The sequence below is a fragment of the Canis lupus genome, chromosome 9, assembly GCF_011100685.1.
Source record: "Canis lupus familiaris isolate Mischka breed German Shepherd chromosome 9, alternate assembly UU_Cfam_GSD_1.0, whole genome shotgun sequence".
Lineage (NCBI taxonomy): Eukaryota > Metazoa > Chordata > Mammalia > Carnivora > Canidae > Canis > Canis lupus.
Genome location: NC_049230.1, coordinates 49,539,641 through 49,564,645, shown reverse-complemented (window position 1 = coordinate 49,564,645; position 25,005 = coordinate 49,539,641). Strand labels below are relative to the sequence as shown.

The following is a 25,005-nucleotide window of genomic DNA, read 5'->3' as shown; positions in this document are numbered from 1 at the left end:
GTCACGGTGCCCTGCTGGTTGGCTCTGTGGCTAGGCCCATAGAGAGCAGGGGAGCAGAGGGGAGGTGGGCAGACCTGACAAGGATGTCCTGGCTGCGGCACCTCGTGTGGGGACTGCCCCTTGTTGCATCAGCTTCTGGGTAGACAGGGGGGCTGCCGGTGCCTTTCCCTGGAGCCAGGGTTGTGGCGCCTGGGGTAGGCTTGGCGGGAGCAGGGACAGGGAGTGCTTGCCAAATGGGCTGATCCTTTCCTAATCCCTGGCTGAAGGCCGGTGGCCTTGGCCTTGGCCTTGGGTGGGATCCAGCCTGGGCAGGGGGCGCATGTGTCTGCACTGCTGCTGCACTGTGCTGCTTTCTCGGGCACCGAGAGAGCCAGGCCTGGTCACTGCCCCGCTGCACACGGCCTCCTGTGGGCACCTCTGCCTGCCTGGGGGCTCCGCGAGTGTGGGGTGGGCTGCACATGGGTGCAGACGGACCCTGCCCGTCTCGGACCCTGCCCAGAGCCTCCTCAAGGGCCTGTGCCCCGGCCTGTTCCAGGAGTCCAGGCCCTCGGTCCATCCATCTTCCACGTGGACGTGACCTCTTGTGTCTGTCCCCAGGCTTCACGTGGAAGATTTCAGCCTGGACTCCTCTGTGTCTCAGTAAGTGCTTGTGGGGAGGGGCTGTGTCTGGGATGGACAGGTGTCCTCACACCCCCAGCAGTCCCTGGGAGGAGGGGGCTCAGACCCTGCCAGCTGTGGGGAAGACCCCAGTCTGCCCAGCACCACTTGCCCTGCAGCTGGCCAGGAGCTGGCATGAGGTGCCCCCAGCCACCACCTCCTGGCAGACAGGGGCCGCCAGCCTGGGGAATGATCTGAGGACAGGACAGTGGGACAGTTGTGGGTCCCCAGGGAGAAGCCCTGGAGTTGGAAACCGGGCTATCTGGAGGCGGAGACCCACAGCCCCCCTCGGTGGTGGCCAGAACCCTTGGGAGCAGCCAGCTGACTCCCAGCCTCTGCCTATAGGGTGCAGGAATGGGGACCCCCAGCCTCTGCCTATAGGGGACAGGTGCAGATGACTGCATGGATCTCCTGCCTCAGCCAGCCTGGGTTATGTGTGTAGGTCAGATCTAGGTCAAGTGGAGGGTGGCTTTGAGGCCGGGGAGATCAGAGTCTTCCTCAGAGCAGCCATACCCTGCCTAGGCTCTCAGCATTCTGTGTGGCCACCAAGTGGGCCCCAATTCTATTCATTAACTTTGTCAGCAGCTGCTGTTTTCCCTGCTGCCTGTGACTGGGGCCTGGGGTTATCCCAGCAGGAGTGTGGGAGCTGGGAGCCTGGGCCACAGGCCCCCATGGTGCGGCTCTGATGGATGGGGTGGAAGGCCCCTCCACCACCTGCACAGCTCCCTGGGGGTATGTGGACAGTGCACTCATCCGAGGGGCCAAGGCTGAAGGTCTTACCCCCCACTCCCCAGAGTTGGCAGTGGCAGCACAGACACCCCGCGCTCCCCCAGCCACCCGGCCCAGCCTTGGGGGCCAGAGCAAGGTCAGCAGGTAGCCCTGCAGAAGCTAGCCCATGGCAGTGGCCAGAGGAAAGCCTTTCAGTCCCCCAACCTCCCACTCACCCACTGAGGTGGACCCAGAGCCACCCTGATGAAGGTTGGGGGTGCCGGGAGGGAAGTGGCCACCAACCCCCCACATTGAGTCTACAGGCTTGGGGCTTGGAGTGGTGGCGACAGAACAGCCTTCGTTCCCACCCCGCCAGCCCCAGTGCCCCCCACCCAACAGGCACCCCTGCCAGGGCCCTGTGCCTCCAAGCCCGGCACCCTGCCGGGGCACCTCCAGGAAGTGCCAGTGCAAGGGGGTGGAGCAAGCTGCATGTCTGTGCTGATCTGGGTCCCTGGGCCAGTCACAGGCTCTGCCCTTTCTCAGAATAGACAGCCTCAGGTGGTGGTGAGGCCTGTCTCTGGCCGGTCAGTCTGCGGGTTCCAGCGTGGAGGGAGCCCCCAGGCACCTGCCCGAGAGCCACCAGCACACAGCGGCAGATCAAGGGAAGCAGGCAGTCAGATTGCGACCCCATGTGAGTGCCCGGCTGCTGTGGCCAGGCGGGAGGGCCTGCCTGTAGCTACGTGCTTAGTGTCTGGCCACCCTCCCCCAAGGCCAACCGCCTGGCTCTGCCTCTGGAGCTTCCCGGCACAGGCCATCTGGAATCCCTGGAAGGCCTGTTCCCTGGGCCTGCCTGTGGGCCAACCGGTCAGCTTGCTGATCAGCAGGGAGACATGCAGCCCCCAGCCTCCCCCTGCCCAGCTCGTCACTGGGCAGCTGCCCTGGCCTGGCAGGTCCCATCCTGGTATCTGGTGGGTGAGGTTTGAGCTGTTTTGCTGGCACGGGGGGCGGGGGGGGCTGCTTGGGTCCATTCCAGCGTGGGCATGACCGTGGGCATAGGCAGGCGGGGGGCTCAGGCTACACAGGGGGCCTGGGCCCGTGTAGACAGCAGCCAGGTGCGCCCACTCAGACAGCAAAGCCAGCTGGGGATTGACCTTCCACCGCAAATATTTGAGAGGCCCTGGTCCCAGGGGGAGCTCAGAGCCCATGATGCCTGGGACCCCCTGGGTGATCCTAGCCAGTCTCGGGCCTGGCTGGACTTTCATCTCCGTGCACATAGGGAGCCCTCTGAGGGCCCCATGGCAGGGCTCTGAGATGGCCCTTCTATCTGCAGTCTGAACCCCTGTCCTCGCCAGGGCTGAGGACTGTCCCAGGGATAGGCCCTAGGTTCGGCCTGTCCAGTCCTCGGGGCCAGTGGCCTGACCCCAGGCACTCCTCCAGGGGCTGAGGCCCTGTAGCCTCTGGGCTCCAGACCAGGCCTATCTGGTGCATGCCCATGGGGCACCCCTGCTGTAGACCTTCCTGGGCCCCTGGCCACATGCAGCAGGGGCCTTGGGTATGCCCAGCTGTCCCCTCCAGGCCTCCTGCCTGGTGAATGAACAAGAGCAGACCCGTAGGAAGGTAGACCCTCTGCCCCACGCTGGCCTGTGGCACCCAGGCAGTGCTCGCTGGCAGCTGGAGGCCGCAGCACTGTGTGTGGGAGTCCACCCCACCTGTTTGTGACACCTTGTGTCACCCGCTGGCGTCCAGCCTTCCAGCAGGAGCAGGCAGGGAAGGCAGTTGTGGTGGGACCTCGGGAAGGGGGGCTCCCCACGGCGCAGGGGGTGGGCACGTGGGAGGCAGGTGTGAGTCTGACATGGGGGAGGGAGCAGCCTCTGGCCTGGGGAGGTGCTGGCCCAGTGGGCAATGTCAGGGGGGGTCAGCAGGGGCTCAGAGGAGAGCTGGGGTCTAGAAGTCAGCTTGCACAAACAGACCAGGTGGGCATCAGAAGGGACCTGTGAGCAGCGCTGGGCACCCCATGTTCAGAGATAGGATGGGGAGAGCTGAGGAATCTGGGGGAGTCAGAGGTGACCAGAGCCAGTGGGTCAGGGAGGGCAGCGTGATCAGTGCCTGGGAGGCTGAGGAGGAAGCAACCAGATGGCCACCAGCCACGTGGGCAGGCAGGGCCTTGCTGGCTAGGAAACGAACCTGAGGGGATAGCACGGGTGGGGCAGGAGACCCCTGTTGAGGTTTTGCTGTGACAGGGCAGGAGAGTGGCAAGGAGGGTGTGTTCCTAAGCTGGGTGCTCTGGGGCCCCGGGGAGTCCTCAGGCTCACTGAGTTGCATCTGCCCCCTGACCTGACCAGACTAGGCCCAGGTCCTGCCGGACTTGTCAGACCAACTTCCCAAAGAGCCCCTCAGGGACCCCCTTGACCCAGCTCCAGGTGGCACCTAGAGAGGAGGGTGGGATTCAGGGGTTTCACAGAAGCCCAGAGAGCAGGAGGAGGGCTCTGAGGAGAGAGAGGAAAGGAGTCTGTGCTGGGGTACAGTGGGGCTCCAGGGGTGCTGAGTACTAGGGTGTGCTGGGGTACCATGGGGTATGCTGGGGTACAGGGTGTAGTGTGGTACCAGGGGGTGTACTGGGGTGCCATGGGGTATGCTGCAGTGCAGAGTGTTGGTGGGTTGCAGGGGGTGTGCTGGGGTACCATGGGGTATACTGGGGTACAGAGGTGTACTGGGGTACAGGGGGTGTGCTGGGGTACCACCGGGTGTGCTGCAGTGCAGGGTGTGTGCTGGGGTATCATGGGTATACTGGGATACAGGAGGTGCAGGGGGTTGCTGGCTTACAGGGGGTACACTAGCCACTGGCTCTGGGTTTGGACCCCACTGGCCCACTATTCCGGCTGCAGGAGTCCAGGGTGGGGCTGGACCTGCACCAGGACCCAGTGGGGAGGGTCCACAGCACCCCTACCTCCTCAAGGGACCCTCCTCGAGCCCTGTGACCAGCTGAGGCCCCTGTGGCTGCCCGAGGCCCCAAGCCCACAGCAGGTCAGGGTGTGCCAGCACCCCGCCCGAGGCCCCCCAGGCAGGTCCAGACAGCTACGGTGCCTGCATCTGTGCCCAGCCTAGGACGGGCTTTGGAGACCAAGGATGATGCCCGCCGCTCCTCAGAAGTGAGGTGGCCAGCCCTAGGCAGGGCAGCTCCGGTCAGCTGTCAGGGGGACAGCCTGCTGATCTCTGCTGGTGGGAGCTGGAGCCCAGGTGCAGGGGAGATCGCCCATGTATCTGGGGCCTGCCCTGGAGGGTGACGGGGCAGGCGGCAGCCCTGGCTCCAGGCCCTCACTCCCCCGGGGCCTGCCTGCTGTCCACACCTTCCACCCTGCTAGAGCAGCACCCCCACCAGGCCAGCGTGGGCCCAGTGGCCGCAGGAAGCCCTGACTGAGGCCAGGCCATGTCCCCCCAGGTACCAGGTGGCCCCCACAGCGACTCCCTCATGACCTGTGGGTCTGCTGTGGTCCATTCCCTGGATGCTGGGAGCCTGGGCAGGACTCAGAGCCTGTGGGCACCACCAAGGGTCGGGTGGGCCCGTGGGGGGAGGGGAAGGCCACGTCTTGCCAGTCCATCTGCCTGACCATCTTGCAGGCTGCAGCGAGTCTCAGGGCACAGCCACCAGGGGCCATCAGAAGAAGCAAATGACCGTCAGTTTCCAGAACTTTCTGTACAGATGATCTGGCATGTTTTGAGGTTGTGCTGAGGGCCACACAGGACATATTTCATCCGGGTGGCTGGCTGCCCGTGACCATCATGGCTGGGGGCCCATGGGTGTTCACCTCCGGGGGCCCTGGAGGGCTCTGGTGTCCAGCAGGCAGCAGCCGTGCCCAGTGGCTTTGCATGGGTGGGCAGGCAGGTGCGTGGGACACCGGGGGACCTCCTTGTCCTGCCACCGCCCTCTGTCTGCTCTACTCCTGGGGTGTGGGAGCCGGTCCGGCCCTGCTTGAGCCTCCCACTGGCCAGAGCCCCCCATGTCCCTCTCCCTGCCTCCAGGGTCCAGGTGGAGTTCTACGTCAATGAGAACACCTTCAAAGAGCGACTCAAGCTGTTCTTCATCAAAAACCAGAGATCCAGTGAGCAGGGGTTGGGGGGATGGGGCCCAGGGACTGGTGTGGGGCAGGGGTGAGGTGGCCAAGTCAATGATTCGGGGGCCTATGGAGGTGAGGCCCAGGAGCCTGCGCAGAGGAGAAGTTAGGTCAGTGAGTGGTGGGTGCAGGGCATGGTGGGAGGGTCCCTGGTTTCAGCTTCAGGCCACCTTGCCCCAGTGGGAGGTGGGACCCAGAAACTATGGGGACCCTGCCCCCCTGCTGGACACCAGGCTGGGCTGGGGCCATCCAGGCCACGGGCACAGCCTCCTCCATGGCACCCCACCCATCCCCCAACAGGTACCTGCTTTCTCAGCAGGAGCTTGGCCATCTCAGACCCTTCCTGGGGTACAGGATGGGGGATGGAGAGTGTCCCCCCAGGTCCTAGTCCATGAGGTGCCCCCCAGGCCTCCACCCTCCTATCCCATCTGTAAGGCAGGACAGAGATGGAGGCTCTTAGAGGCTGGCCAGGTGGCATCCCCCCCAAGAGCCCCTCAGTCTCTGGGGGCAGTTACACCCAGGGTGTCCCAGGGGCACCAGGAAGTCTGTAGACAGGGCCTGTAGTGTGCCTCCGGTGGCCCAGGAGCCCCGACTTGTCCCCCGTCCACTGCAGGCCTGAGGATCCGGCTGTTCAACTTCTCCCTGAAGCTGCTCACCTGCTTGCTGTATATCGTCCGCGTGCTGCTGGATGACCCAGCGCTGGGGATTGGATGGTGGGTGACCTGGGGAACTGGGGAACTGCACCGGCAGCTCTGCCGGTGCAGAGGCCAGTGGGGTCGGCCTGGGATATGTGCCCCTCGGGGAGTCCCTCATTCCCAGCATCCTCCTGCACGGAGCAGGGCCGAGGATGTTTTGCTCGGGAGGAGGGCGCCCTGGCCATGGACTGTGGCCAATGTGCACCTACTGGTGCTTGGAAGGGCCCTGCCAGTGGCTCTGCGCCACCTTCATCCAGGGTGGGGGAGCAGGATATAGCCAGGCAGGGCCTCCTGGTTCCTTTCCCAGGGCTGCACGGGGCCCCATCTGTCCCTCCTGGGCTCCTCACTGCAGGGAGCACACTCCGCCCGCCCCCTTCAGGTCTGAGCTTTCTCTCTCGCTCACGGGCTCACAGATGCAGCCCCTCTCGCTGCGCTGTCTCCCTGCCACTGTTGCTGCCTGGCATCCTTGTGGGAGGCACTTCTCCTCCCTGCAGGCTGGTGGAGTCCTCTCTGTGCCCATGTGGCAGCCTCTGGGACACCCTGCTGTGGCCCCTCTCTCCCACGCCAGAAATGGTGTCACGGCCTCGGAAGATTGCACCCCTTCCCCTCCACTGTCTCTGGGCCTCCGATGCCTGGGTGTGTGGCTCTGGACCATCCCATCCCCCCTGTCTCTCTTGTACTCTTTCCAGGCAACTCCCTTAGCTCTGCCTCCAGCTCTGGCTCAGTCTCTCTGCACCATGCTTTAATTCCTGAGAGTTCTGTCTTGCTTTAGGCAGACACTGCCTTCCCGCTTCTCCGGAGGTGATGCCTGTAACCCGGATTCTTTCTTATGTTTTTTTCTCTTTGGCTCGGTCTCTGCTTCTCCTGAGCTCCTGCTGAGTGAGTTTCCTCAGCCGCTCACACCAGGGGTGGGAACTCAGATGCTGAGGGCCCTGAGGTCAGGTTGGGCAGCCTGGTCATCACTGTCAACCAGATGAACTGAGAAACCAGAGGCTTGCTCCTCAGTGCAGTCTTCCCACCTCTTCCCTGGGGCTTAAGCGTGGCCACCAGGCTCCCAGGCCAAGCCAGGGCCTCAGGACAATGCAAGTGGAATTTAACCCCCTACATGCAGCTGGGCTTGGTGACCCCAAGTCAGACACTCTTCATCCCTTGTCTTCATCCCAGGTGGGGTTGCACAGATCCAGCCATGGTGGTTTGAAAAGGAAAACAGGGATCTAACAGAATCTCAAACCACTTTCCTGAGTTTATCCCACCTTCTCCCATTCCCAGAGGCTCCTGGGGCATCTGGTTCCAGATCCCTAGAGGAACCAGGTCTATTATTTTCATTGCCCAGGGTCTAGCATGTGGATGGGCAAGTGGGTGGGCAAATGGATGGAGGAGGGGACTGGTGGAGGTATGGGTAGAATGGACAGATAGGTGGGCACATGGATGAATTATGAATGGATGTGTGGTAGATGAATGGTTGGATGGATGAATAATGGATTGAGGGATGGAGAATGAATGTGGATGAGTAGTTGGTTAGATAGAAGGCAGATGGTGGGTGGATGGTGGATGAGTGGTTGGAAGGACGGTGTATGGATGGATAGATGGATGGTTGGAGGAATGGATGGATGGGTGTGTGGATAGATGGATGGATGGATTGATGAATGGTTGGATGGACAGTGTATGGATGGGTGGGTGGGTAGATGGATGGATGAATGGGTGGGTAAATGGATGATGGTCGGATGGGTGGGTAGATGGATGGATGGATGAATGGTTGGATGGACAGATGCGTGGATGGATGGGTAGATGGATGGTGGATGGGTGGGGTGACAGCCAGCCACTTCAGTGAGCACTGAGTTTGCAACAATAGCCCCAGTAAGGCTGAGGGGGAAGTGGGTCAGTTGGAAAACAAGGGAGAGGGAGCTGCCTGTCACCATGGGGCTTGGTGAGAGTGAGGTCCCCTTAGTCAGTCAGCCTGGTGTTGGTTACATCCAGGGGCAGAAGGAACAGGTCTACTGTGTCCCTGCCACTGTCCCAGAGGCTGGGCATCCAGCTGGTATAGAGGTTTGATCTTGGGAGTGACTCAGAGCGTGCATCCTGGGGCCTAACCTCCGGGTGGGGCTCAGCTTTCGCTCCCTGTCCCACGTGCACCGTCCATCCTTGTTTGTGGCAGCTCCCATCTCCGACTCTGGGAGGCCCTGAGCGTTCTACGGTCAGTCTCTGATCACACCACGCACAACCCTCCCCAGCTACCTCCTGTCACGCCAGACAGGATCCCAGCTCCTCCCTGGACCCTGTCTTTCCCATCCCCAAGCCCCGCCTGCCTGGGGGTCTGCAGCGGGGCTGGGGGGTTGGTTGGGTTGCAGGCTGCCTCTTAGCCTGTCTGAGATGCTAGTAGCTGGCCCGGAGTGTGGCGGGGAGGGTGGCCTGCCGTGCTCCCTGAGCCCACAGCAACCTTGGGAAGGGTCTCTGCGGGGGCTCAGGGGCTCGGCTGGCCGGCTCTGTCTCCCTCTCTGCAGCTGGGGCTGCCCAAAGCAGAATTACACCTTCAATGGCTCATCCTCCGAGATCAACTGGTGAGTTCCTGCCCACAAACCAGACTTCCCCTGGCCCAGTCCTGGGGACTGTCCGCAGAGTACCTGAGGCCTTGGGGCAGTTCTAGAGTTACAGGCATCACCACAAGTGACTTGACTCACACCCCACCCCCTCCACCGCCAGCTCAGCCCCCAGGCCATGGGTGGGGAGGGGACCAGTAGGGAGGGCTGCTCCTGTTCCTGACACTCTCACCCAAGGAGAGCTATGCTCCCGTCACGCAGTGGATGTGACCCCAGAGAGACCGTGGTGCCTGGTCCGGAGTTTAGGATGTGTCCCCAGAGGCTCGGCCACCTCCTGGATGGATCGGCTTCTGGCTTCCTGCCTCAGTCTGTTCGTCCCCAGCACCCAGAGCCTGTCTGCAGACAGCCCTGTCCTTGCTACCCTTAGGGCCACCCTCCTTCCGACAGACCCCACCCTGGGGAGCTCTGCTGGCCTGGGGAAGGAGGGAGGCCAGCCTCAGTCTGTGCTTGCCCCAGCAAGCCTGCCCAGGGTGAAGGGCCCCTGAGCCCGCAGCCCTGCCCCATGGCCCTCAGCCTTGGGCCTGGCCTCCTTTCCTGGGGAACCTCCTCCACCCATCCTGATCCCTGATTCATCCTGACCAACCGTCCTGTCCTTTTCCTATCTCTGGGGGGGGTGGGGGGGTGGCTGGTACCCTCCATCCACCTGAGCAGCAGCTAGCAGTCAGCAGATCCCCGGGGGGCTGGGGGCCACAGCCCAAGGCTCACCTCCCTCCCTCCCCAGGGCGCCCATCCTTTGGGTGGAAAGAAAGATGACTCTGTGGGCGATTCAGGTGAGTGGGGGGCGTGGCTCCGGGTGGGCCTTGCCCCCCCCAGCCCCACTCAGTCTCCGCCCCTCCTAGGTCATCGTGGCCATAATAAGCTTCCTGGAGACCATGCTGCTCATTTACCTCAGCTACAAAGTGAGTACCCCCTGGCCTGAGCCTCCCCTCTGACCCTCTGACCTCGTCTCTGACCCCTCCCTGACCTCCTGGCTAGCCTGCCTCCCCCCCACTCCCTGACCTGGCTGGCCTGTCCTACCCCCACTCCCTGACCTCCTGGCTGGCTTGTCTTTCTCTTCTTGCCCTCATGGCCCCCAGGGGAACATCTGGGAGCAGATCTTCCGTGTCTCTTTTATCCTGGAGATGATCAACACGCTGCCCTTCATTGTCACGGTGGGTGAGCAGCCGGCTGAGGAGTGGGCTCCCCCAGTCCCAGCCCCAGCCCCCTGACCCGTCTCCTCCACAGATATTCTGGGCGCCCCTGAGGAACCTGTTCATCCCTGTGTTTCTGAACTGCTGGCTGGCCAAGCATGCCCTGGAAAACATGATTGTAAGCCATGCCGGGCCACTCCTGTCGTCCCGTCGTCCTGTCCTCCCATCCTCCCGCCCTCCTGTCCTGGGACCCCCGGGGAGCTGGCTCCCTGCCCTGGGTGTCCCAGGAGGCAGAAGTGTGCGGTCACCGTGGGAGGCCTGTCTCTGTCCTGAGGCCCATCACTGAGCCCCGGCCTCCGTGGCACAGAGGAGGTTCAGCCTGGAGCACTGCCTGACCAGGAGTACGTGGCGTAGGGATGGGGGCTGAGGGCCAGTGGCCCACAGAGACCAGGCCCACGTGACCCAGGGCCATGGACAAATCCTCTGCTGAATGTCTGGCCAAGATCCCTTAGCAGCCTGGCAGCAGGAGCCGTCTGCCCCAGCGCAGGCCCCCTTGACCCCCCATCCTGACTAAAGCCGGCGCCTCCCGTCCTGTGCCCTCGGCCCTGCACCCGGGGGACGCAGGGGGGTTGCGGGGAGCAGGGGGCTGAGTGCAGATGTCCGCAGCGGGCCCCCACCCCCTCTCTCACCCGGAGCACTGGGATGCACCGCCGAAGGGCCCGGGTTCGGTGGCGGGTCCCCGCTGCGCCCCTGACAGCCCCGTGTCCCGCAGAACGACTTCCACCGCGCCATCCTGCGCACGCAGTCGGCCATGTTCAACCAGGTCCTCATCCTGTTCTGCACGCTGCTCTGCCTGGTGTTCACGGGGTGAGTGTGCCCTGCAGGGGCCACCAGCTGGGGCAGAGCCGGGCCTTGGGCCTTGGTGTCCAAGAGCTCAGGAGGGCCTGGCGGTGGCAGGTGGCAGTCAGGCCCCAGGCCCGGGAGGAGAGAGAGAGGGCCACGTGCTTCTCCCACACCCTGGGGACCCGCAGACCTCAGCGGAGACACCCAGCTGGCTCACCCCCAGCAGCCAGGGCATCCACCTGGGCCCCGGGGGATCTCTAGGCATCTCCCTGGCCTACCCCATGGCATGCACTGGGGGCCCCCTAGGCCCTGCCATCAGCACCTTCTGTGTGGGGACTGGGACTCCGGGTCACAGGTGTGGGAAGTAGAGCTGTCCGGTTCTGAGCCCAGGGGAGGGCTGGGCAAGCCCGACGCCCAGTGTGACCTCCTGGGTGAGGGTGAGGGGTGGGGTGGCATGTGGGGGCTCACCGCTGGTGGCACACCACCACCACCCCCTGGTCCCCAGGCCCACACTTCGCCAGTGCAGCTCTGCATTGGCACTCAGGGCACGTCTTCCAGGGGCCTTGAGAGCGCCACGGGCTGGAAGAGACCATCCGGCGGCAGATCTGCAGGGCTGATCTGGGGGTGGGGGCATCAGGAGCCCACGTGGACTGAGCTGGACTCAGAACTCGGGGGTGGGGTCCCCCTGGCAGTGATGAGGGCACCTGGGCTCTGCCCTGTGCCTCAGGCTTCCCAGCAGCGCTCAGCCCAGCGTACGGGTGCTGAGGTCCCATGGGCAGGCAGGGCTCCACCCCAGGGGCTGGGAGGTGGCCGAGGCCCTACCCGCAGCCCTCCAACTGCCCGGACCCCCAGGACCTGTGGCATCCAGCACCTGGAGCGAGCAGGTGAGAACCTGTCCCTCCTCACGGCCTTCTACTTTTGCATCGTTACCTTCTCCACTGTGGGCTACGGTGACGTGACGCCCAAGATCTGGCCATCCCAGCTGCTGGTGGTCATCATGATCTGCGTGGCCCTTGTGGTGCTTCCGCTGCAGGTGAGCCTCCGCCCCCCGCCTTGCACGGGAGCAAGCAAGGCCAGGGAGAACCAAGTGGGACAGGAGGTGGTGACCCCTTCACAGCAGGCCCTGTTGGTGGGGGCTGGGGCTGGTGAGGCCAAGGCCAGTGGGGCGAGGGCCAGGGGTGCGTTCTCCATGGGGGACAGTGGGCTGACAGTCCTTTGGGCTGGGGGCCAATGCTCAGGAGCAAGGATGTGGCCGAGCTCACTGTGGGAGCGGCTGCTCCCCACCCCCATGGAAGGGGTGGTCCCCACCCCCTCGCTGTGTTCTTCGGCTTAGTCCACGCCCAGTTAGCGCACTCAGAGGATTGCTGAGACCATGGCATGCTCGCTCAGTTTCCATCCACGGGGGGGGGGGGGGGGGGGGGGCCACCGCAGAGCACCCTCCCCGGATGGCCATGGGCAGACATCCTGTCCCCTGGTCTGCCCTGGGGCCCCTGCAGGAGGCTCCCTTTCATGCCCCCATATCTGGAACTGCCGGGAGCTTGTGGCTGCATCCCTCCCATCCCTCACGTGCCTCCTCCCTGCGTGTCCCTCTGTGTCCTCTGTCCTCCTTTCAGGGGCCCCAGACGTTGGAGGAGGGTCCACCCCAGTCGGGTCTGACCCCACCTGACCTAGTCACACCCGCAGAGACCCTGTTTCCACATAAGGTCCCATGGGGAGGTCCCGAGTAGACGTGAATCTTAGGGGACATGGTTGAATCAGCATGGTCAGGCCATCAGGTCACCCCCATCCCACACCTCGTGCCATCTTACAGATGAGGAGGCTGAGCCCAGAGCCCGTGACCCACAGCCCCCAACCCACCCAGATGACCCCTGGGCCCCTCTGGCCGTGTGGCCGGACCTGTGCTTCAAGGCCACGGGGTCCTGTCACTGGAACCTAGTAGATGTGCCATAAATTCAGACGCAGTCCCATTTCAGGGAGATACTAGCATGTGGCCCTGACAGGTGAGCCCCTGGGGGAGCTGCTGCCGCTGACCTAAGCTGTTACACTCATGGCTTCAAGGCTGGAGGTGGAAACAGCTGGAGATGAGTCAGCCCGCAGGACAGGCCCTGGGCACCCCGCAACCTGGCGGACCACGGAGCCCTGCCCCCTTTGCTAGGCCACGTCTGTCCCTCTTGCTCCTGATTTAGAAGGACATGTTGCAAGGCCGGCATCAGGAAGCATGGGCGGGTGGGCGGCATCCCCAGACCTCGCAGTCTGGACGTGGGCTTAGCCCCTGCGTGCTGGAAATGCCCTTCCATGCCGGGAGTCTGAATTTCTGACTGTGCCTGAGAGTTTCCTAAGACACCCTCAAGCTTCTCCAAAAGGGGTCTTCGGAGCTGATGGCGACCCAGAGGTCTCCTGGTCACCTGCATGTCCTGTGCCGGCTTGGGCATTGCCTGATGGTCCTTGGTCTCCAGGGCTGGACGCTGGGCGTCCATTTGGCCCCTGGTGGTCCGTGTGTGGCCTGTGCTGCCAGCGCACCTTGCTCTGTGCTGTGGTGGGGAGGGGGGTCTCCACGTGTGCCACTCCCAGGAAGGACAAGACCCTCCCTCATATGGCCCCCCGAGCCCTGGGCTGCCTGGAACGCACTTGCTGTCCCTCCCTACAGTTTGAGGAGCTGGTCTACCTGTGGATGGAGCGCCAGAAGTCAGGAGGGAACTACAGCCGCCACCGGGCCCAGACGGAGAAGCACGTGATCTTGTGTGTCAGCTCTCTCAAGATCGACCTACTCATGGACTTCCTGAATGAGTTCTATGCTCACCCGCGGCTCCAGGTGAGGCACCCTGGGTGCTGCCTCGGTTTCCCCACCCATGCGGGGAGGGGGTCTCCGAGGCCGCACCATGGGCAGGCCCACCTTGCTCTCCTGTCACCCACACCGTCCCGGGAGGTCTGGGGGTCCTGACACGTGACCGGACTGACCCGGGCCCACCTGCAGGACTACTATGTGGTCATCCTGTGTCCCACCGAGATGGACATCCAGGTCCGCAGGGTCCTGCAGATCCCCCTGTGGTCCCAGCGGGTCATCTACCTCCAGGGCTCTGCGCTCAAGGACCAGGACCTCATGCGAGCCAAGTGAGCGGCAGCCCGGGGGTGAGGGTGTGGCCCTAAGCCTGTCTGAGTGGGGGCCCAGGGTGGGGCAGGGGGGTCGGCTGGTGTGCAACAGGGCCATCAGGGATGGGCCATCGGAGACGGGCCATCGGGGACCGGCCATCGAGGACTGGCAGCAGCTCCAGCTCTGTGCCCGCCGCCCGCCCAGGCCAGCCAGGCCCCACGCTGGCCTCACCTGGGAGCGCCTGCCCTCCTGTGCCCCAGGGTCAGGCTGCCAGAACTCCCACCCCCACAGCTCTGGCGTCTGGGGGACGCTGCCATATTTCAGGAGTAGCTGGAGCTGGAGCCAAGGTGGGAAGACGCGGGCTGTGGGCAAGGTTTCTTTTAAAGACAAATTAACAGAGTGACTTGAGGCAAGGAGACTAAGTTAGATGGAACTTTCCAGAATGTGCCAGGAGAGTCCCACTCATCACATCTTCGTGCCAGGAACCTCTGCTCATCCTTTGTGATGGAATGTGGGTTGTCGGGGCCAAGGGGAAGCAGGAGACCAGATGCCTGGGGCGCCCACCTGCCCACCTCCTGAGCCCTGGGTCCCACTGTCCACCTATAAAATTCTCAGGGAGTAGGCCAGCACAGAGGTGGCAGTGGCCAGCAGCCTGAGAGAGGCAGGGGCCTGGCAGGGACAAGCAATAAGCCAGGGTGGGTGGGGCACTGAGTGACATGGTGGGGAGACCAGGCCTCCCTGCCCTGGGGCGTGAGCAGTCCCTCAATGCCCCTGCTGCAGCCAGCGGCTCTCAGGTAGGAAAGGAGACCAGAACTGGTCATCCAGGTCCCCAGACCTTGGGAAGGACAGGACAGCAAGCGGGCAAAGTCCGGCATCTTCACCACCAAGCACTGCCCACCCCACTCTGGCCCCAGCCCAGCCCTGGCTTAATGGGGTCTTAGAGGGTGGGCTCCCTGTGACTGGTCAGTGCCCTGACACCAAGTCGTCAGCCCAGAGGGAGGTGGGGTCTCGACAGGGCCCACCCCCTTCAGCCTCTGCCCCAGAGTCCCTGACACTGTCTGAGACAGGAGCGCGGACGGTCCAGGCAGCGCTCAGACCTGGTGCTTTGCAGGATGGACAATGGGGAGGCCTGCTTTATCCTCAGCAGCCGCAATGAGGTGGATCGCACAGCGGCGGTGAGTGCCGGCCCCCCAGCCCTGGGGCGGGAGCTGGACGACACCTGAGGGCAGAGCCCCTCCCCTCAGCCTGCTGCCACCCTTAGAGCTGACCGGCCACCCCCCGCTGCTCCCAGGACCACCAGACCATCCTGCGTGCCTGGGCTGTGAAGGACTTTGCGCCCAACTGCCCTCTCTACGTCCAGATTCTCAAGCCCGAGAACAAGTTCCACGTCAAGTTTGCAGGTAGGTTGGGGGCTGAGGGTATGCACGCAGGTGACTGTGCATCTTGGCACGTGGGGGGTTCATGAGGGCTGGAGCCCCCCAGAGCCTGCCAGGGCCTAGCGGGGGCACGGCTAAGCGTGCTCAGCAAGGCGTGGGGGGCAGTGGGGCCCTGCAGGTCTCGCCGCGTGAGAGGACCGTCCTGTACCCAGGGCCCAGGATCGGTGGTGCGTCCGAGGGGCATCTCGGAGGGCACGTTCCCGCTGGGTCCCCCGGGGGCAGGGCAGCATGCAGCACGCAGCCCTGGAGCCCTCACCATGCGGGAGTCAAGCACAGCAGGGCTGGGGCGGGCAAGGGGGCGCCCCAGGGAGGGCAGCGTCCGCATGTACGGATGCTGCTCAGGCAATGAAGTGTACCACATGCGCATGGGTGACAGCGGGCAAGGGGGCACCCCAGGGAGGGCAGGAGGCCTCTGCTGTGGGGGCAGCGGGGGCCGGGGCGGCAACCTGGCCCCTCCTGCCGCAGACCACGTGGTGTGTGAGGAGGAGTGCAAGTACGCCATGCTGGCTCTCAACTGCATCTGTCCTGCCACGTCCACGCTCATCACACTGCTGGTGCACACATCCCGCGGCCAGTGAGTGTGGGGGCGGGGGGATGTGGGAGGGGCGGGGCAGGGAGCGGCCAGGGGGCTGCTGGGCATCACAGGCAGGGCGGGGACGGGGTGATGGGACAGCCCTGGATTGCTGGGGGGAAGGTGCGTTTGGTTCACCCGAGGCACCACTGGAGGTTCCCCAGGGACCAGGTGGGGGGCCCCTCATGCAGGTCCTCAACTCCTGGGGGGGCCCAGGCAGGGGTGCAAGACGCGGGCCTGGAGCTCCCAGGAGAACCCACAGGCCACCAAGGTCAGACTCAGCCCCAAAACACGTGGGCACCCCCTACAAGTCAGACCATTGTGTTTATAGCTTTTAAAACCTGCTCGGGTGACCCCTCAGGCCTCCCCCTTGCCCAGGTTTAGCCATGCAGGGAGGGGTCAGAGCTGGCCTTGGGGCCTCCACCCACAGCCCGCAGCTGACCCGGGGAGGGGTGGGGGCCCTTGGCAGCCCCTATGGAGCAGGAGGGTGGGCCTGCCTAGGTGACACCCACCTGCCTGGCCCCAGGGAAGGCCAAGAGTCCCCAGAGCAGTGGCAGCGCATGTACGGACGCTGCTCAGGCAATGAAGTGTACCACGTGCGCATGGGTGACAGCAAGTTCTTCCGCGAGTACGAGGGCAAGAGCTTCACCTACGCCGCCTTCCATGCGCACAAGAAGTACGCACTCCGGTGGTGGGGGGCGGGCAGGGGCCTGGGGTGCCCTGGGTGCTGGGGGCTCTGGCATCCTGATGGTCAGCCCGTGCCCTGTGGCACCATCCGCCCGACCCACTTGAGCCGCCCCCACCCCACCCCACCCCACCCACCCAGGTACGGCGTGTGCCTCATCGGGCTGAAGCGGGAGGACAACAAGAGCATCCTGCTGAACCCTGGGCCCCGGCACATCCTGGCCGCCTCGGACACCTGCTTCTATATCAACATCACCAAGGAGGAGAACTCAGCCTTCATCTTCAAGCAGGAGGAGAAGCAGAAGAGGAAGGGCCTCTCCGGGCAGGGCCTATACGACGGCTCCTCCCGCCTGCCTATGCACAGCATCGTCGCCTCCATGGGTGAGGCCCCGGGTCCCTGGTTGCCCATCTGTCCCACAAGGCTGTCCCCACCTTCCTGCAGGGCCCTCGTCGGCATGGGCAACGCCAGTGAGCGGGGAGGCTGGCCTGTTCCCGGGGTCCCCCCTCTGCTCTGGGGGCCAGTCGCCCCCTGGAGAGCCTTGAGAGGGGCTGCCTTCCAAGCCCAGCCGCTCTGTTCCAGGGACAGTGGCCATGGACCTCCAGAACACGGAGTGCCGGCCAGCACAGGGCGGCGGGGGCGGTGGAGGCGGCAAGCTAACGCTGCCCACAGAGAACGGCTCAGGCAGCCGGCGGCCCAGCATTGCGCCTGTTCTGGAGCTGGCCGATAGCTCAGCCCTGCTGCCCTGCGACCTGCTGAGTGACCAGTCAGAGGATGAGATGACGCCATCGGATGATGAGGGGCTGTCTGTGGTGGAGTAAGTGCCGTGTGCAGGGACAGAAGCTTTCTTACGGGGCGGTGCTGGGGGCTGCGGCCAGCATGTGTGGAGGGAAGTGTCCCCATGGGCCGAGTTGGGACTTCATGGGAGGCCGTGTTGGCAGATGGACCCTTGTGGGGAGGGACTCTGCACAGTGTGAAAGCCTAGCTGTGCCGCCTGTCCCCCTCCCCCGTTCCTCCTGAGCCCTGGGCAGCTACACCTCCATACCAGGCCTGCTCCGCGGAGGTGGTGGTGCTGAGCATCGTCCGTCCATGCAGGTCACAGGGAGGGGGGCCTCAGTGAGGCGCCTGGAGGCCCCTGGGCCATCCTGAGCCATCTCCTGCCCTGGCCTTGGGGCCAGGACTTCCTGCTGCCCCATCCTCAGCTACTTGGCCTGGGCCTGGACAGACAGACAGCGCCCTGACTGCAGGGCCACAGCCAGGTGCCAGGGCTGCCCCAGCGAGGCTGTGGCCACTGCCCCTCTGCCCCTGGCCTCTGGCTCCTCGATGGAGCGAATGTGCCTTAAAGATGGACTGGACCAGCTCTGAGATCCAGGAGGGTGCCCAGGGCTGCTGGACACCAGGGGCAGGTGGCGTGGCTGGCCACTGAGGCCGTGTCCCTTAAGCCAGCTGCAGACAGAACAGATCCGCTCCTGCTGCTGGGGGTCTGGCTGTGGCAGGTGCCGCCCCCGTGTGGTGTGTACTGGGTGCTGCTGGGGAGCCCAGCCCAGGGCATCCAGCACAGAGAGGCCGAGGGCCAGCATCTGGCCACAGCTGGGGTGCTGAGGGCCTCGGGGAGGGCACGACTGGCCATCAGAGTCCCGTTAGGTCATGCCCACGATTCCAGGCCCTGTGTAAGCTCATACGTGTGTCCATGTGTATGCGTGTGCATGTGCAGGATGCCTGGATTCTCACCTTGGGCCCCAGGGAAAAGGCTGTGGTCCTCCCCCCACACGCAGCCCCCAGAGCAGGGCCCAAGCCACGGGGTCTAGTGCTTCCATGTGGCCCCCAGGGATGGCCCTGCTGTGCTGTGGGGCCTGGGGCAGGGTGGCCAGGCCGGGGTGGCCGGGGCCAGGGCAGGGGGCTAAGTTGTAGCTGGAGCCCCCTGTCTCTCGTGCCAGGTACGTGAAGGGCTACCCCCCCAACTCGCCCTACATCGGCAGCTCCCCTACCCTATGCCACCTGCTGCCTGTGAAGGCGCCCTTCTGCTGCCTGCGGCTGGACAAGGTGGGTGGACCCACTGCGCTCTGTGTGACTTTGTGTTTTGAGGGAATTGCAAACTTATGGAAAAAAGTTGCAAGAGGAGAAGGAGATCCTGACCTTTGTCCAGATGTGTGCATTTGCTCCCGTCCTCCACAGATGTGGGGCCACCTGAGAGCAGGGATGTCCCTCAGCTCCCCTGCAGGTCCCTGGCCGCCTGGAGCGCACCCCTCGTCCCACAGGCCTCATGTCCTCCACCGCAGTGCGTTCCCCCCTTCGCTGCGCCCTGCCGTCGTCCTCATCTCACTTGGCTTGGGCGTTCAGAGGCGTGGGCCGTGGTTTGGTGGCACTGCCCTCGGGTGGGGGGGGTCTGCGAGAAGACCTTTCTCGTGAAGAAGAAGGTCTTTCTCGTGAGAAGACCCCGCATGTGCACCCCGGGGCCCAGTGTCCAAAGGTGACACGTGTGCTTGGGGGCATGACACATCCCCAGGGGCGCCAATGTTGAGCGTGTGGGACAAGTGGTCACCCGGGTCCCTCCATTTTCGCCTTTGTGGAGAGTGAGTCACTGGTGGGAAGGTGCGTAGAGATGCGGTCACTGAGCTGCCCGTCGCCTGGTGTCTCTTGTCCAATTAGCTTTGCCAGTGTGCTGCTGTGGGCAGCACCTCCCCTTCCACTGGGCCTCGAGAAGCCTCTCCTCACCCGCCGGCGGGGCCGCAGGGAGAGGCTCCCCCAAGGGACTTTTAGTATAGAGGAGCCCCTCTCAGCTCACCCCTTCTCCCAACCGAACTGCAATGCTCTCTTCTTCCCAATTAACCCTGGTTTTGCTGGTAAAGGAACACAGTTATATTTGCAACTAAGGGCTGCCTCGGCCTCCCGCCTCCCCGCAGGGCTGCAAGCACAACAGCTACGAGGACGCCAAGGCCTATGGCTTCAAGAACAAGCTGATCATCGTCTCTGCGGAGACGGCGGGCAACGGGCTGTACAACTTCATCGTCCCGCTGCGCGCCTACTATAGATCCCGCAAGGAGCTCAACCCCATCGTGCTGCTGCTGGACAACAAGTGAGGCCGCCTGCCTGCAGATGCCCAGCCCCTCCCCTGCTGCCCCTGGGCCTCTGGTCCTGGGGAGCACCCCCTCTTCCTCCTTCTGCCCCTGCCTACTGCAAGCCCCAAGGGGGCCAACGCCTGCCCCCAGCATCTCTGCCCCTGGAGCCCAGGGTCTGACCTGGGCAAGTCCCCCGGCCCTGGGGCCTTGGTCTTCCCTTGGGTGAGATAAAGATCAGCCCCCTCCCCGTCTCTAAAGACCCCCCAGGCCTGACGATCCATGGGCCTGGGGTCCCCTGCTCACCCGGAGCAGGACCCAAGCTGGGTGTGGGGGGCAAGCGGCCGAGCAGGACAGGCACCCCCAGGACCTGCCCTCCCCACAGGCCTGACCACCACTTCCTGGAGGCCATCTGCTGCTTCCCCATGGTCTACTACATGGAGGGCTCCGTGGACAAGTAAGATGCTGCACCACCTTGCCGTGTCCTCACCATGTCCCTGCACAGCCCAGAGTGGAGTGGGGGCATCAGCCTATTCCTCGGCGCCTCCTCTCCCATCCTCTCCCCTCCTCTCTTGTCCCTCCTCCAGTCTCCCGCTCCCCAGGTGTGGGGAGGTCAGGTGGTTGCAGACCACCCCCCATGGAGGGGGAGGGAGGGCAAAGTGCACCTAAAGGAAGCTCCCAGGACCCCCAGCCTGGCCCTGATCCACCACCCCTGGCCACACGCTCTCCCCCAGCCTGGACAGCCTGCTGCAGTGTGGCATCATCTACGCGGACAACCTGGTGGTGGTAGACAAGGAGAGCACCATGAGCGCAGAGGAGGACTACATGGCTGACGCCAAGACCATTGTCAATGTGCAGACCATGTTCCGGTGAGAGGCCGCGGGCTCACAGCCAGGGCTGGTCCTGGGCCAGCCCTCCAGCCATCAGGGAGCCCACCCCACAGCTGCAGCTGTGCCAGGGGACCCCGCCCTGGACCCCTCCTCCCCCATCCATGACCAGGGGGCCCCGCCCTGACCCCCTCCCCACCCGTGACCGGGGGACCTCTCCTGAACACCTCCCCCACCTGTGACCAGGGGACCCCCCCCCCCGCCAAACCTCCTCCCTCAGGCTGTTCCCCAGCTTAAGCATCACCACGGAGCTCACCCACCCTTCCAACATGCGCTTCATGCAGTTCCGAGCCAAGGACAGCTACTCTCTGGCTCTTTCCAAGCTGGAAAAGGTGAGCAGCCCTATCTTCCCTCCCCCTGCCCCACCTGAGCTATCAGGATGCAGAGCCTGGGGGTGGGCAGGGGGCTCTGCGGGCACAGGGGCCATGGGCGGCCCAGGCACCTGCTCTCTGGCCAGAGGGCATAAGAGATGGGGACTCAGCTCCTGTGTGAGGCTCCTGTGTCACCCAGGCCAGGGGCAGACATGGCCCCCTTAAAGCAGGGTCCAGACCTGGCTGTGCCCGGGGCCAAGGCTGCTGTCGAGTCCATAACAACCAGCACAGGGGACGCTGAAGACGCCCAAATGGAAACACAACTGGCCTCAGGCCAGGTGCTCACAAAGAACAGGGTTAGAGAGGAAGTCTCCTCGGGTCACACGGTGGAGCCAGGGCAGGGTGAGGTCCACTGTCGGTTCTTGGGGCCCTGATGAGGGCATCAGCGGGTGTCGGTGTGGAGCTCCGGGGCACAGGGACTGGCCAACAGGGATGCGGGTCCCGGCGATATTTCCCCCACTTGGGTACCAGCACTAGCACCACACAGCAAGGGACAGGCCACGCGCTAGGGCGAGACCAGGGAGCAGAGGGCACTCACCGTGAGCCCCGCGCTCCCGGGCCTGGGCTGGCCCCACAGCCGCCCTCTGCCTCAGCCGGGCCACCAACACTGAGCTTCACCCTGAACCCAGGTGGACAGCACAGGTGCCTCCCACCTGGTGGCCGACCAAGGGGCCCCCAGGGACCTGGCACTCTGCATGCCGGAGGGGCAGGTGGAAGCTGGGCAGGTGGCCTCAGGCCCTTGGAGGACACAGGGGCTCCTGGCTCGGCACAGTGGCCAGAGGGACCTGGGTTGCCCGTCCCACCCAGGCCCTCCCTGGAGTGTGTCCTGCTAGGCCCCCAGGGCTGGTTCTGGTCCCGAGGCCATTGGCCACCTGTGGGCCGAGCGTCTGTCTACTGGAATGACCGGAAGGTGGATGTTGGCCTCAGCAGCCCCAGCGTGCCCAGATTCTGTCCAAACGCTGGGGCTGCTGCCCGGGATCTGAGGAAGATGCTCTGGTCCCACCGGAGCAAGGACGGGGTGGCTGGCACAGCATCAGGCTCTAGGCTGGGGGTCTGGCCCTCACACGCCACCCCTCCGAGGCCTCACGCACTGCCTGTTCCAGGACACTGGCTTCCAGGCGGTCAGGCCTGCTTCTGCTGGCAGGTGTACCCCTGCCTCGCTCAGGATGTGGGCCCCATCGTGTGGCTTCGTGCTCTGGGCCTGGCTGCCAGCGTGTGTGACTACAGCTCTGGCTCCTCCTGACTGATGTGGGCCAGGGCCCCCCACTGTGGGTCCCCTGCCCTCCGGGCACAGCCTGCCTCCTGATGGCTCAGACAGACGACCAGGGAGCGGCGTCTCCCCACGGGAGCAGCAAGACTAGCTGGGCTCATGTCTTTAAAGAATTAACGGCGGCAGCTTATTTTTATTTTTATAAGAGCATGTGTGTCTTCTGCTTCAAGGAACATTGAGATGACAACCAAGTTTTTGGAAAGGCACTCCAGGGGTCTCCTGGGCACAGCAGGGGGACGGCCAGGGAGGCGGGACCCAGCTGTACGGAACCCCTTCCGCCCACGGGAGCAGCTTGTCCACGCCAGGCCCGCCCTGCTCACAGCCTTGAGTCCCTCTTGTGCCAGCCACAGAATTGGCTGCACGAACACGCAGGCCCCGTGCCAGAAAGGCCAGGGACGTGCTGTTAAAGGCGCAAAGCCCGGCACCTCCCCTGCCACCTCTGAGATCCCGCGTGCTCCTCCGATGGCACCGCTGGTGAGGATGCAGGTGTCGCCGTGCACCTGTGTGAGGCTGCTCTCGGGCCTGGGCCTGCAGAGCCACATGGTGTGTGTCGTGCCAGATGCATCTCGCTTCCCCGGACAGGGCAACGCTGCCAGAACCTGCTCCACAGCATCGTACCCCGATGCCCACACCCTGTGCCCCCTGCCGTCAGTGGGCTGGGGAGGTCACACGGGCGAGAAAGGCCCTTGAGCTCCTGGGTCTCCTGTGTCCATTGCCCCGCCTTCTGCCTTTGCAGTGAGTCTGGTCCCCATGGGAAGGGGACTGTGGGCTGATGAATCTTGGTGACAGGGTTGGTACCATGGTCCCAACTAGAGGTTGGTCATGGTCTAGACAGAGCACCGTGTGTGGCTGAGGGACCCTATAGACAGGGATGGTCCTGCGTTGTCAAGTGCACCTGACGTCCTCACTGGGGACCTGACAGGAGGGAGGTGGAGGGTCAGTGTTGGCAGACGCGCTGCCGGCTGTGGGGTCAGAGGGAAGGGCTGCAAGCTGAGGGACACCGTCAGCTTCTAGAAACGAAAACAGGAGAGGACTGTCCCCTGGAGCCACCAGGAGGAGCACAGCCCGCTGACCCCTGCATGCCACCCCATGAAGTGCACTTTGGACTTGGACTTGTGGAGCTGTGAGGTTGGATCTGTGCCCAGCTGGAAGCTGTAGTGACTTGTTTCTGCAGCCGCGGAGCCTCCTTCGGTGGGTCCTGGAGCGCTGTGCTCACGGAGCATCGTGGGCACCACGGAGGAGGAGCAGGGATGCAGGAGCAGCGCACTCCAATGATTTCTGCACATCCCCGCTCCACTGTCCCACCCGACTTCACTTAAACACACAAGCTTGGGGATAAAATTACTAAGATTATTTTGAATCTTGAGAAGCCAGAAGCAGAGCATCAGAGCACATGTGGGCCCCTGGGATGTGCAGGTCACACACCATGGGGGGCGGGCCCTGGTCCCTCCTGCTGAGCTCTGGCCTCCAGGGCATCTTGAGGGGGAACACACAGCTGGATGCTGGTGCCTGAGGTCGGCCCGTGCCGGTGCCCAAGGTCGGGTGCTGGTGCCCGAGGTCAGCCCGTGCTGGTGCCCGAGGTCGGGTGCCGGTGCCTGAGGTTGGCCCATGCCAGTGCCCGAGGTCGGGTGCTGGTGCCTGAGGTCAGGTGCTGGTGCCTGAGGTTGGCCTGTGCTGGTGGGCACTCAGCCTGCACCGGCATGCCCCCCAGCCACCTGCCCTGAGCCACTGTGGTGCAGGCACCAGCCTGAGGCCCCCCCTTCCTGCAGAGGGAACGAGAGAATGGCTCCAACCTGGCTTTCATGTTCCGCCTGCCATTCGCTGCAGGCCGCGTCTTCAGCATCAGCATGTTGGACACGCTGCTTTACCAGGTCAGCAGGGTCAGGGGCCGAGGGGGCGCCCAGTGGGAGCCCCAGCCTCCTCTCCATCCCCAGCCAACCAAGCCCAGTTCCAAGCGTCCGTCCTGGGTCCTAGCCGAGCAGCACATGCTCGCCCCTGGCGTCCCCCACAGTCCTACTCTCGGCAGCCCCTGGGTTTCCAATCCCTTCTGACCAAACACACGGCCAAGTGAACTACTGAAGCTGGCCAAGGCTTCCCAGTGGGAGGCTGTGGGCACCTGGCAGGCATGTGAGGGGCACGGCCTGTCCCCGGGTGCCCCCACCTCACCACAGCCTCCCTCTCCGACCAGTCCTTTGTGAAGGACTACATGATCTCCATCACCAGGCTGCTGCTGGGCCTCGACACCACGCCAGGCTCCGGCTACCTCTGCGCTGTGAGTGGACGGGGCCGGGTGGGCAGGCAGGCAGGTGGGTGGTCCTCAGGGCTTCCCCGGGGCTCTCCAGCTCAGGGCCCCACTCATTCTAGATGAAAGTCACTGAGGAAGATCTGTGGATCCGCACGTACGGCCGCCTCTTCCAGAAGCTGTGCTCCTCCAGCGCCGAGATCCCCATCGGCATCTATAGGACCGAGTGCCACGTCTTCTCCACGTCAGAGGTTCGAGGTGGGGCAGGGTGCTCCTTACATGGGGGCTTGCGCTGAAGCTGCCCATATGCTGCCACCGCCATGTGCAATTGTGGGGTCCTGGCCTTTGCTGTCTGGCCAGCCTGGGGTCAGGGTCATGTGTCCCCCGCATGTGGTTGGATGGCTGTGACCCTCAGGTGGGGCTGGGGTGCTCGAGGACGAGCCGGAGCCACTGTGGGCAGCCTGCCACGCTGGTCCCGAGCCCACGAGGGGCTCAGCAGTGTCCAGGGCTGGGGGCTGGGGCAGAGGCGCCCACAGCACCCAGGAACCTCTGGTCTATTTTGCAGCCCCATGACCTCAGAGCCCAGGTGAGTGGCCCCCTGAGCCTCACATGAAGCCGTGCTGATGCGTGGTGTCCTGGCTGTGCTCCCCCACCCCA

The 25,005-nt window shown here is 64.2% G+C and overlaps 1 protein-coding gene across 17 annotated transcripts in view; it reads left to right on the top strand.

The window, feature by feature from the left end:
* Window positions 1–25,005, top strand: part of KCNT1 (potassium sodium-activated channel subfamily T member 1) — a 60,405-nt gene that overhangs the window by 29,562 nt on the left and 5,838 nt on the right. For 5 of the 17 annotated variants that reach the window (XM_038548800.1, XM_038548804.1, XM_038548798.1 and 2 more), the window contains 27 exons: window positions 5,386–5,465; window positions 6,091–6,190; window positions 8,328–8,366; window positions 8,674–8,730; window positions 9,491–9,539; window positions 9,609–9,668; window positions 9,846–9,920; window positions 9,994–10,077; window positions 10,672–10,766; window positions 11,595–11,775; window positions 13,390–13,554; window positions 13,717–13,853; window positions 14,945–15,008; window positions 15,125–15,233; window positions 15,735–15,843; window positions 16,367–16,516; window positions 16,667–16,905; window positions 17,105–17,339; window positions 18,460–18,565; window positions 19,426–19,598; window positions 19,964–20,035; window positions 20,313–20,447; window positions 20,686–20,797; window positions 23,876–23,977; window positions 24,295–24,378; window positions 24,471–24,599; window positions 24,914–24,934. In XM_038548800.1, the coding sequence (XP_038404728.1) occupies window positions 5,386–5,465; window positions 6,091–6,190; window positions 8,328–8,366; window positions 8,674–8,730; window positions 9,491–9,539; window positions 9,609–9,668; window positions 9,846–9,920; window positions 9,994–10,077; window positions 10,672–10,766; window positions 11,595–11,775; window positions 13,390–13,554; window positions 13,717–13,853; window positions 14,945–15,008; window positions 15,125–15,233; window positions 15,735–15,843; window positions 16,367–16,516; window positions 16,667–16,905; window positions 17,105–17,339; window positions 18,460–18,565; window positions 19,426–19,598; window positions 19,964–20,035; window positions 20,313–20,447; window positions 20,686–20,797; window positions 23,876–23,977; window positions 24,295–24,378; window positions 24,471–24,599; window positions 24,914–24,934 (2,962 nt within the window). Of the gene's footprint in view, window positions 1–597; window positions 640–1,902; window positions 2,057–5,385; window positions 5,466–6,090; window positions 6,191–8,327; window positions 8,367–8,673; window positions 8,731–8,946; window positions 9,080–9,490; window positions 9,540–9,608; window positions 9,669–9,845; window positions 9,921–9,993; window positions 10,078–10,671; window positions 10,767–11,594; window positions 11,776–13,389; window positions 13,555–13,716; window positions 13,854–14,944; window positions 15,009–15,124; window positions 15,234–15,734; window positions 15,844–16,366; window positions 16,517–16,666; window positions 16,906–17,104; window positions 17,340–18,459; window positions 18,566–19,425; window positions 19,599–19,963; window positions 20,036–20,312; window positions 20,448–20,685; window positions 20,798–23,817; window positions 23,978–24,294; window positions 24,379–24,470; window positions 24,600–24,913; window positions 24,941–25,005 lie in introns of those variants that run through there. The other 12 variants (XM_038548802.1, XM_038548799.1, XM_038548805.1 and 9 more) reach the window with 10 other exon arrangements.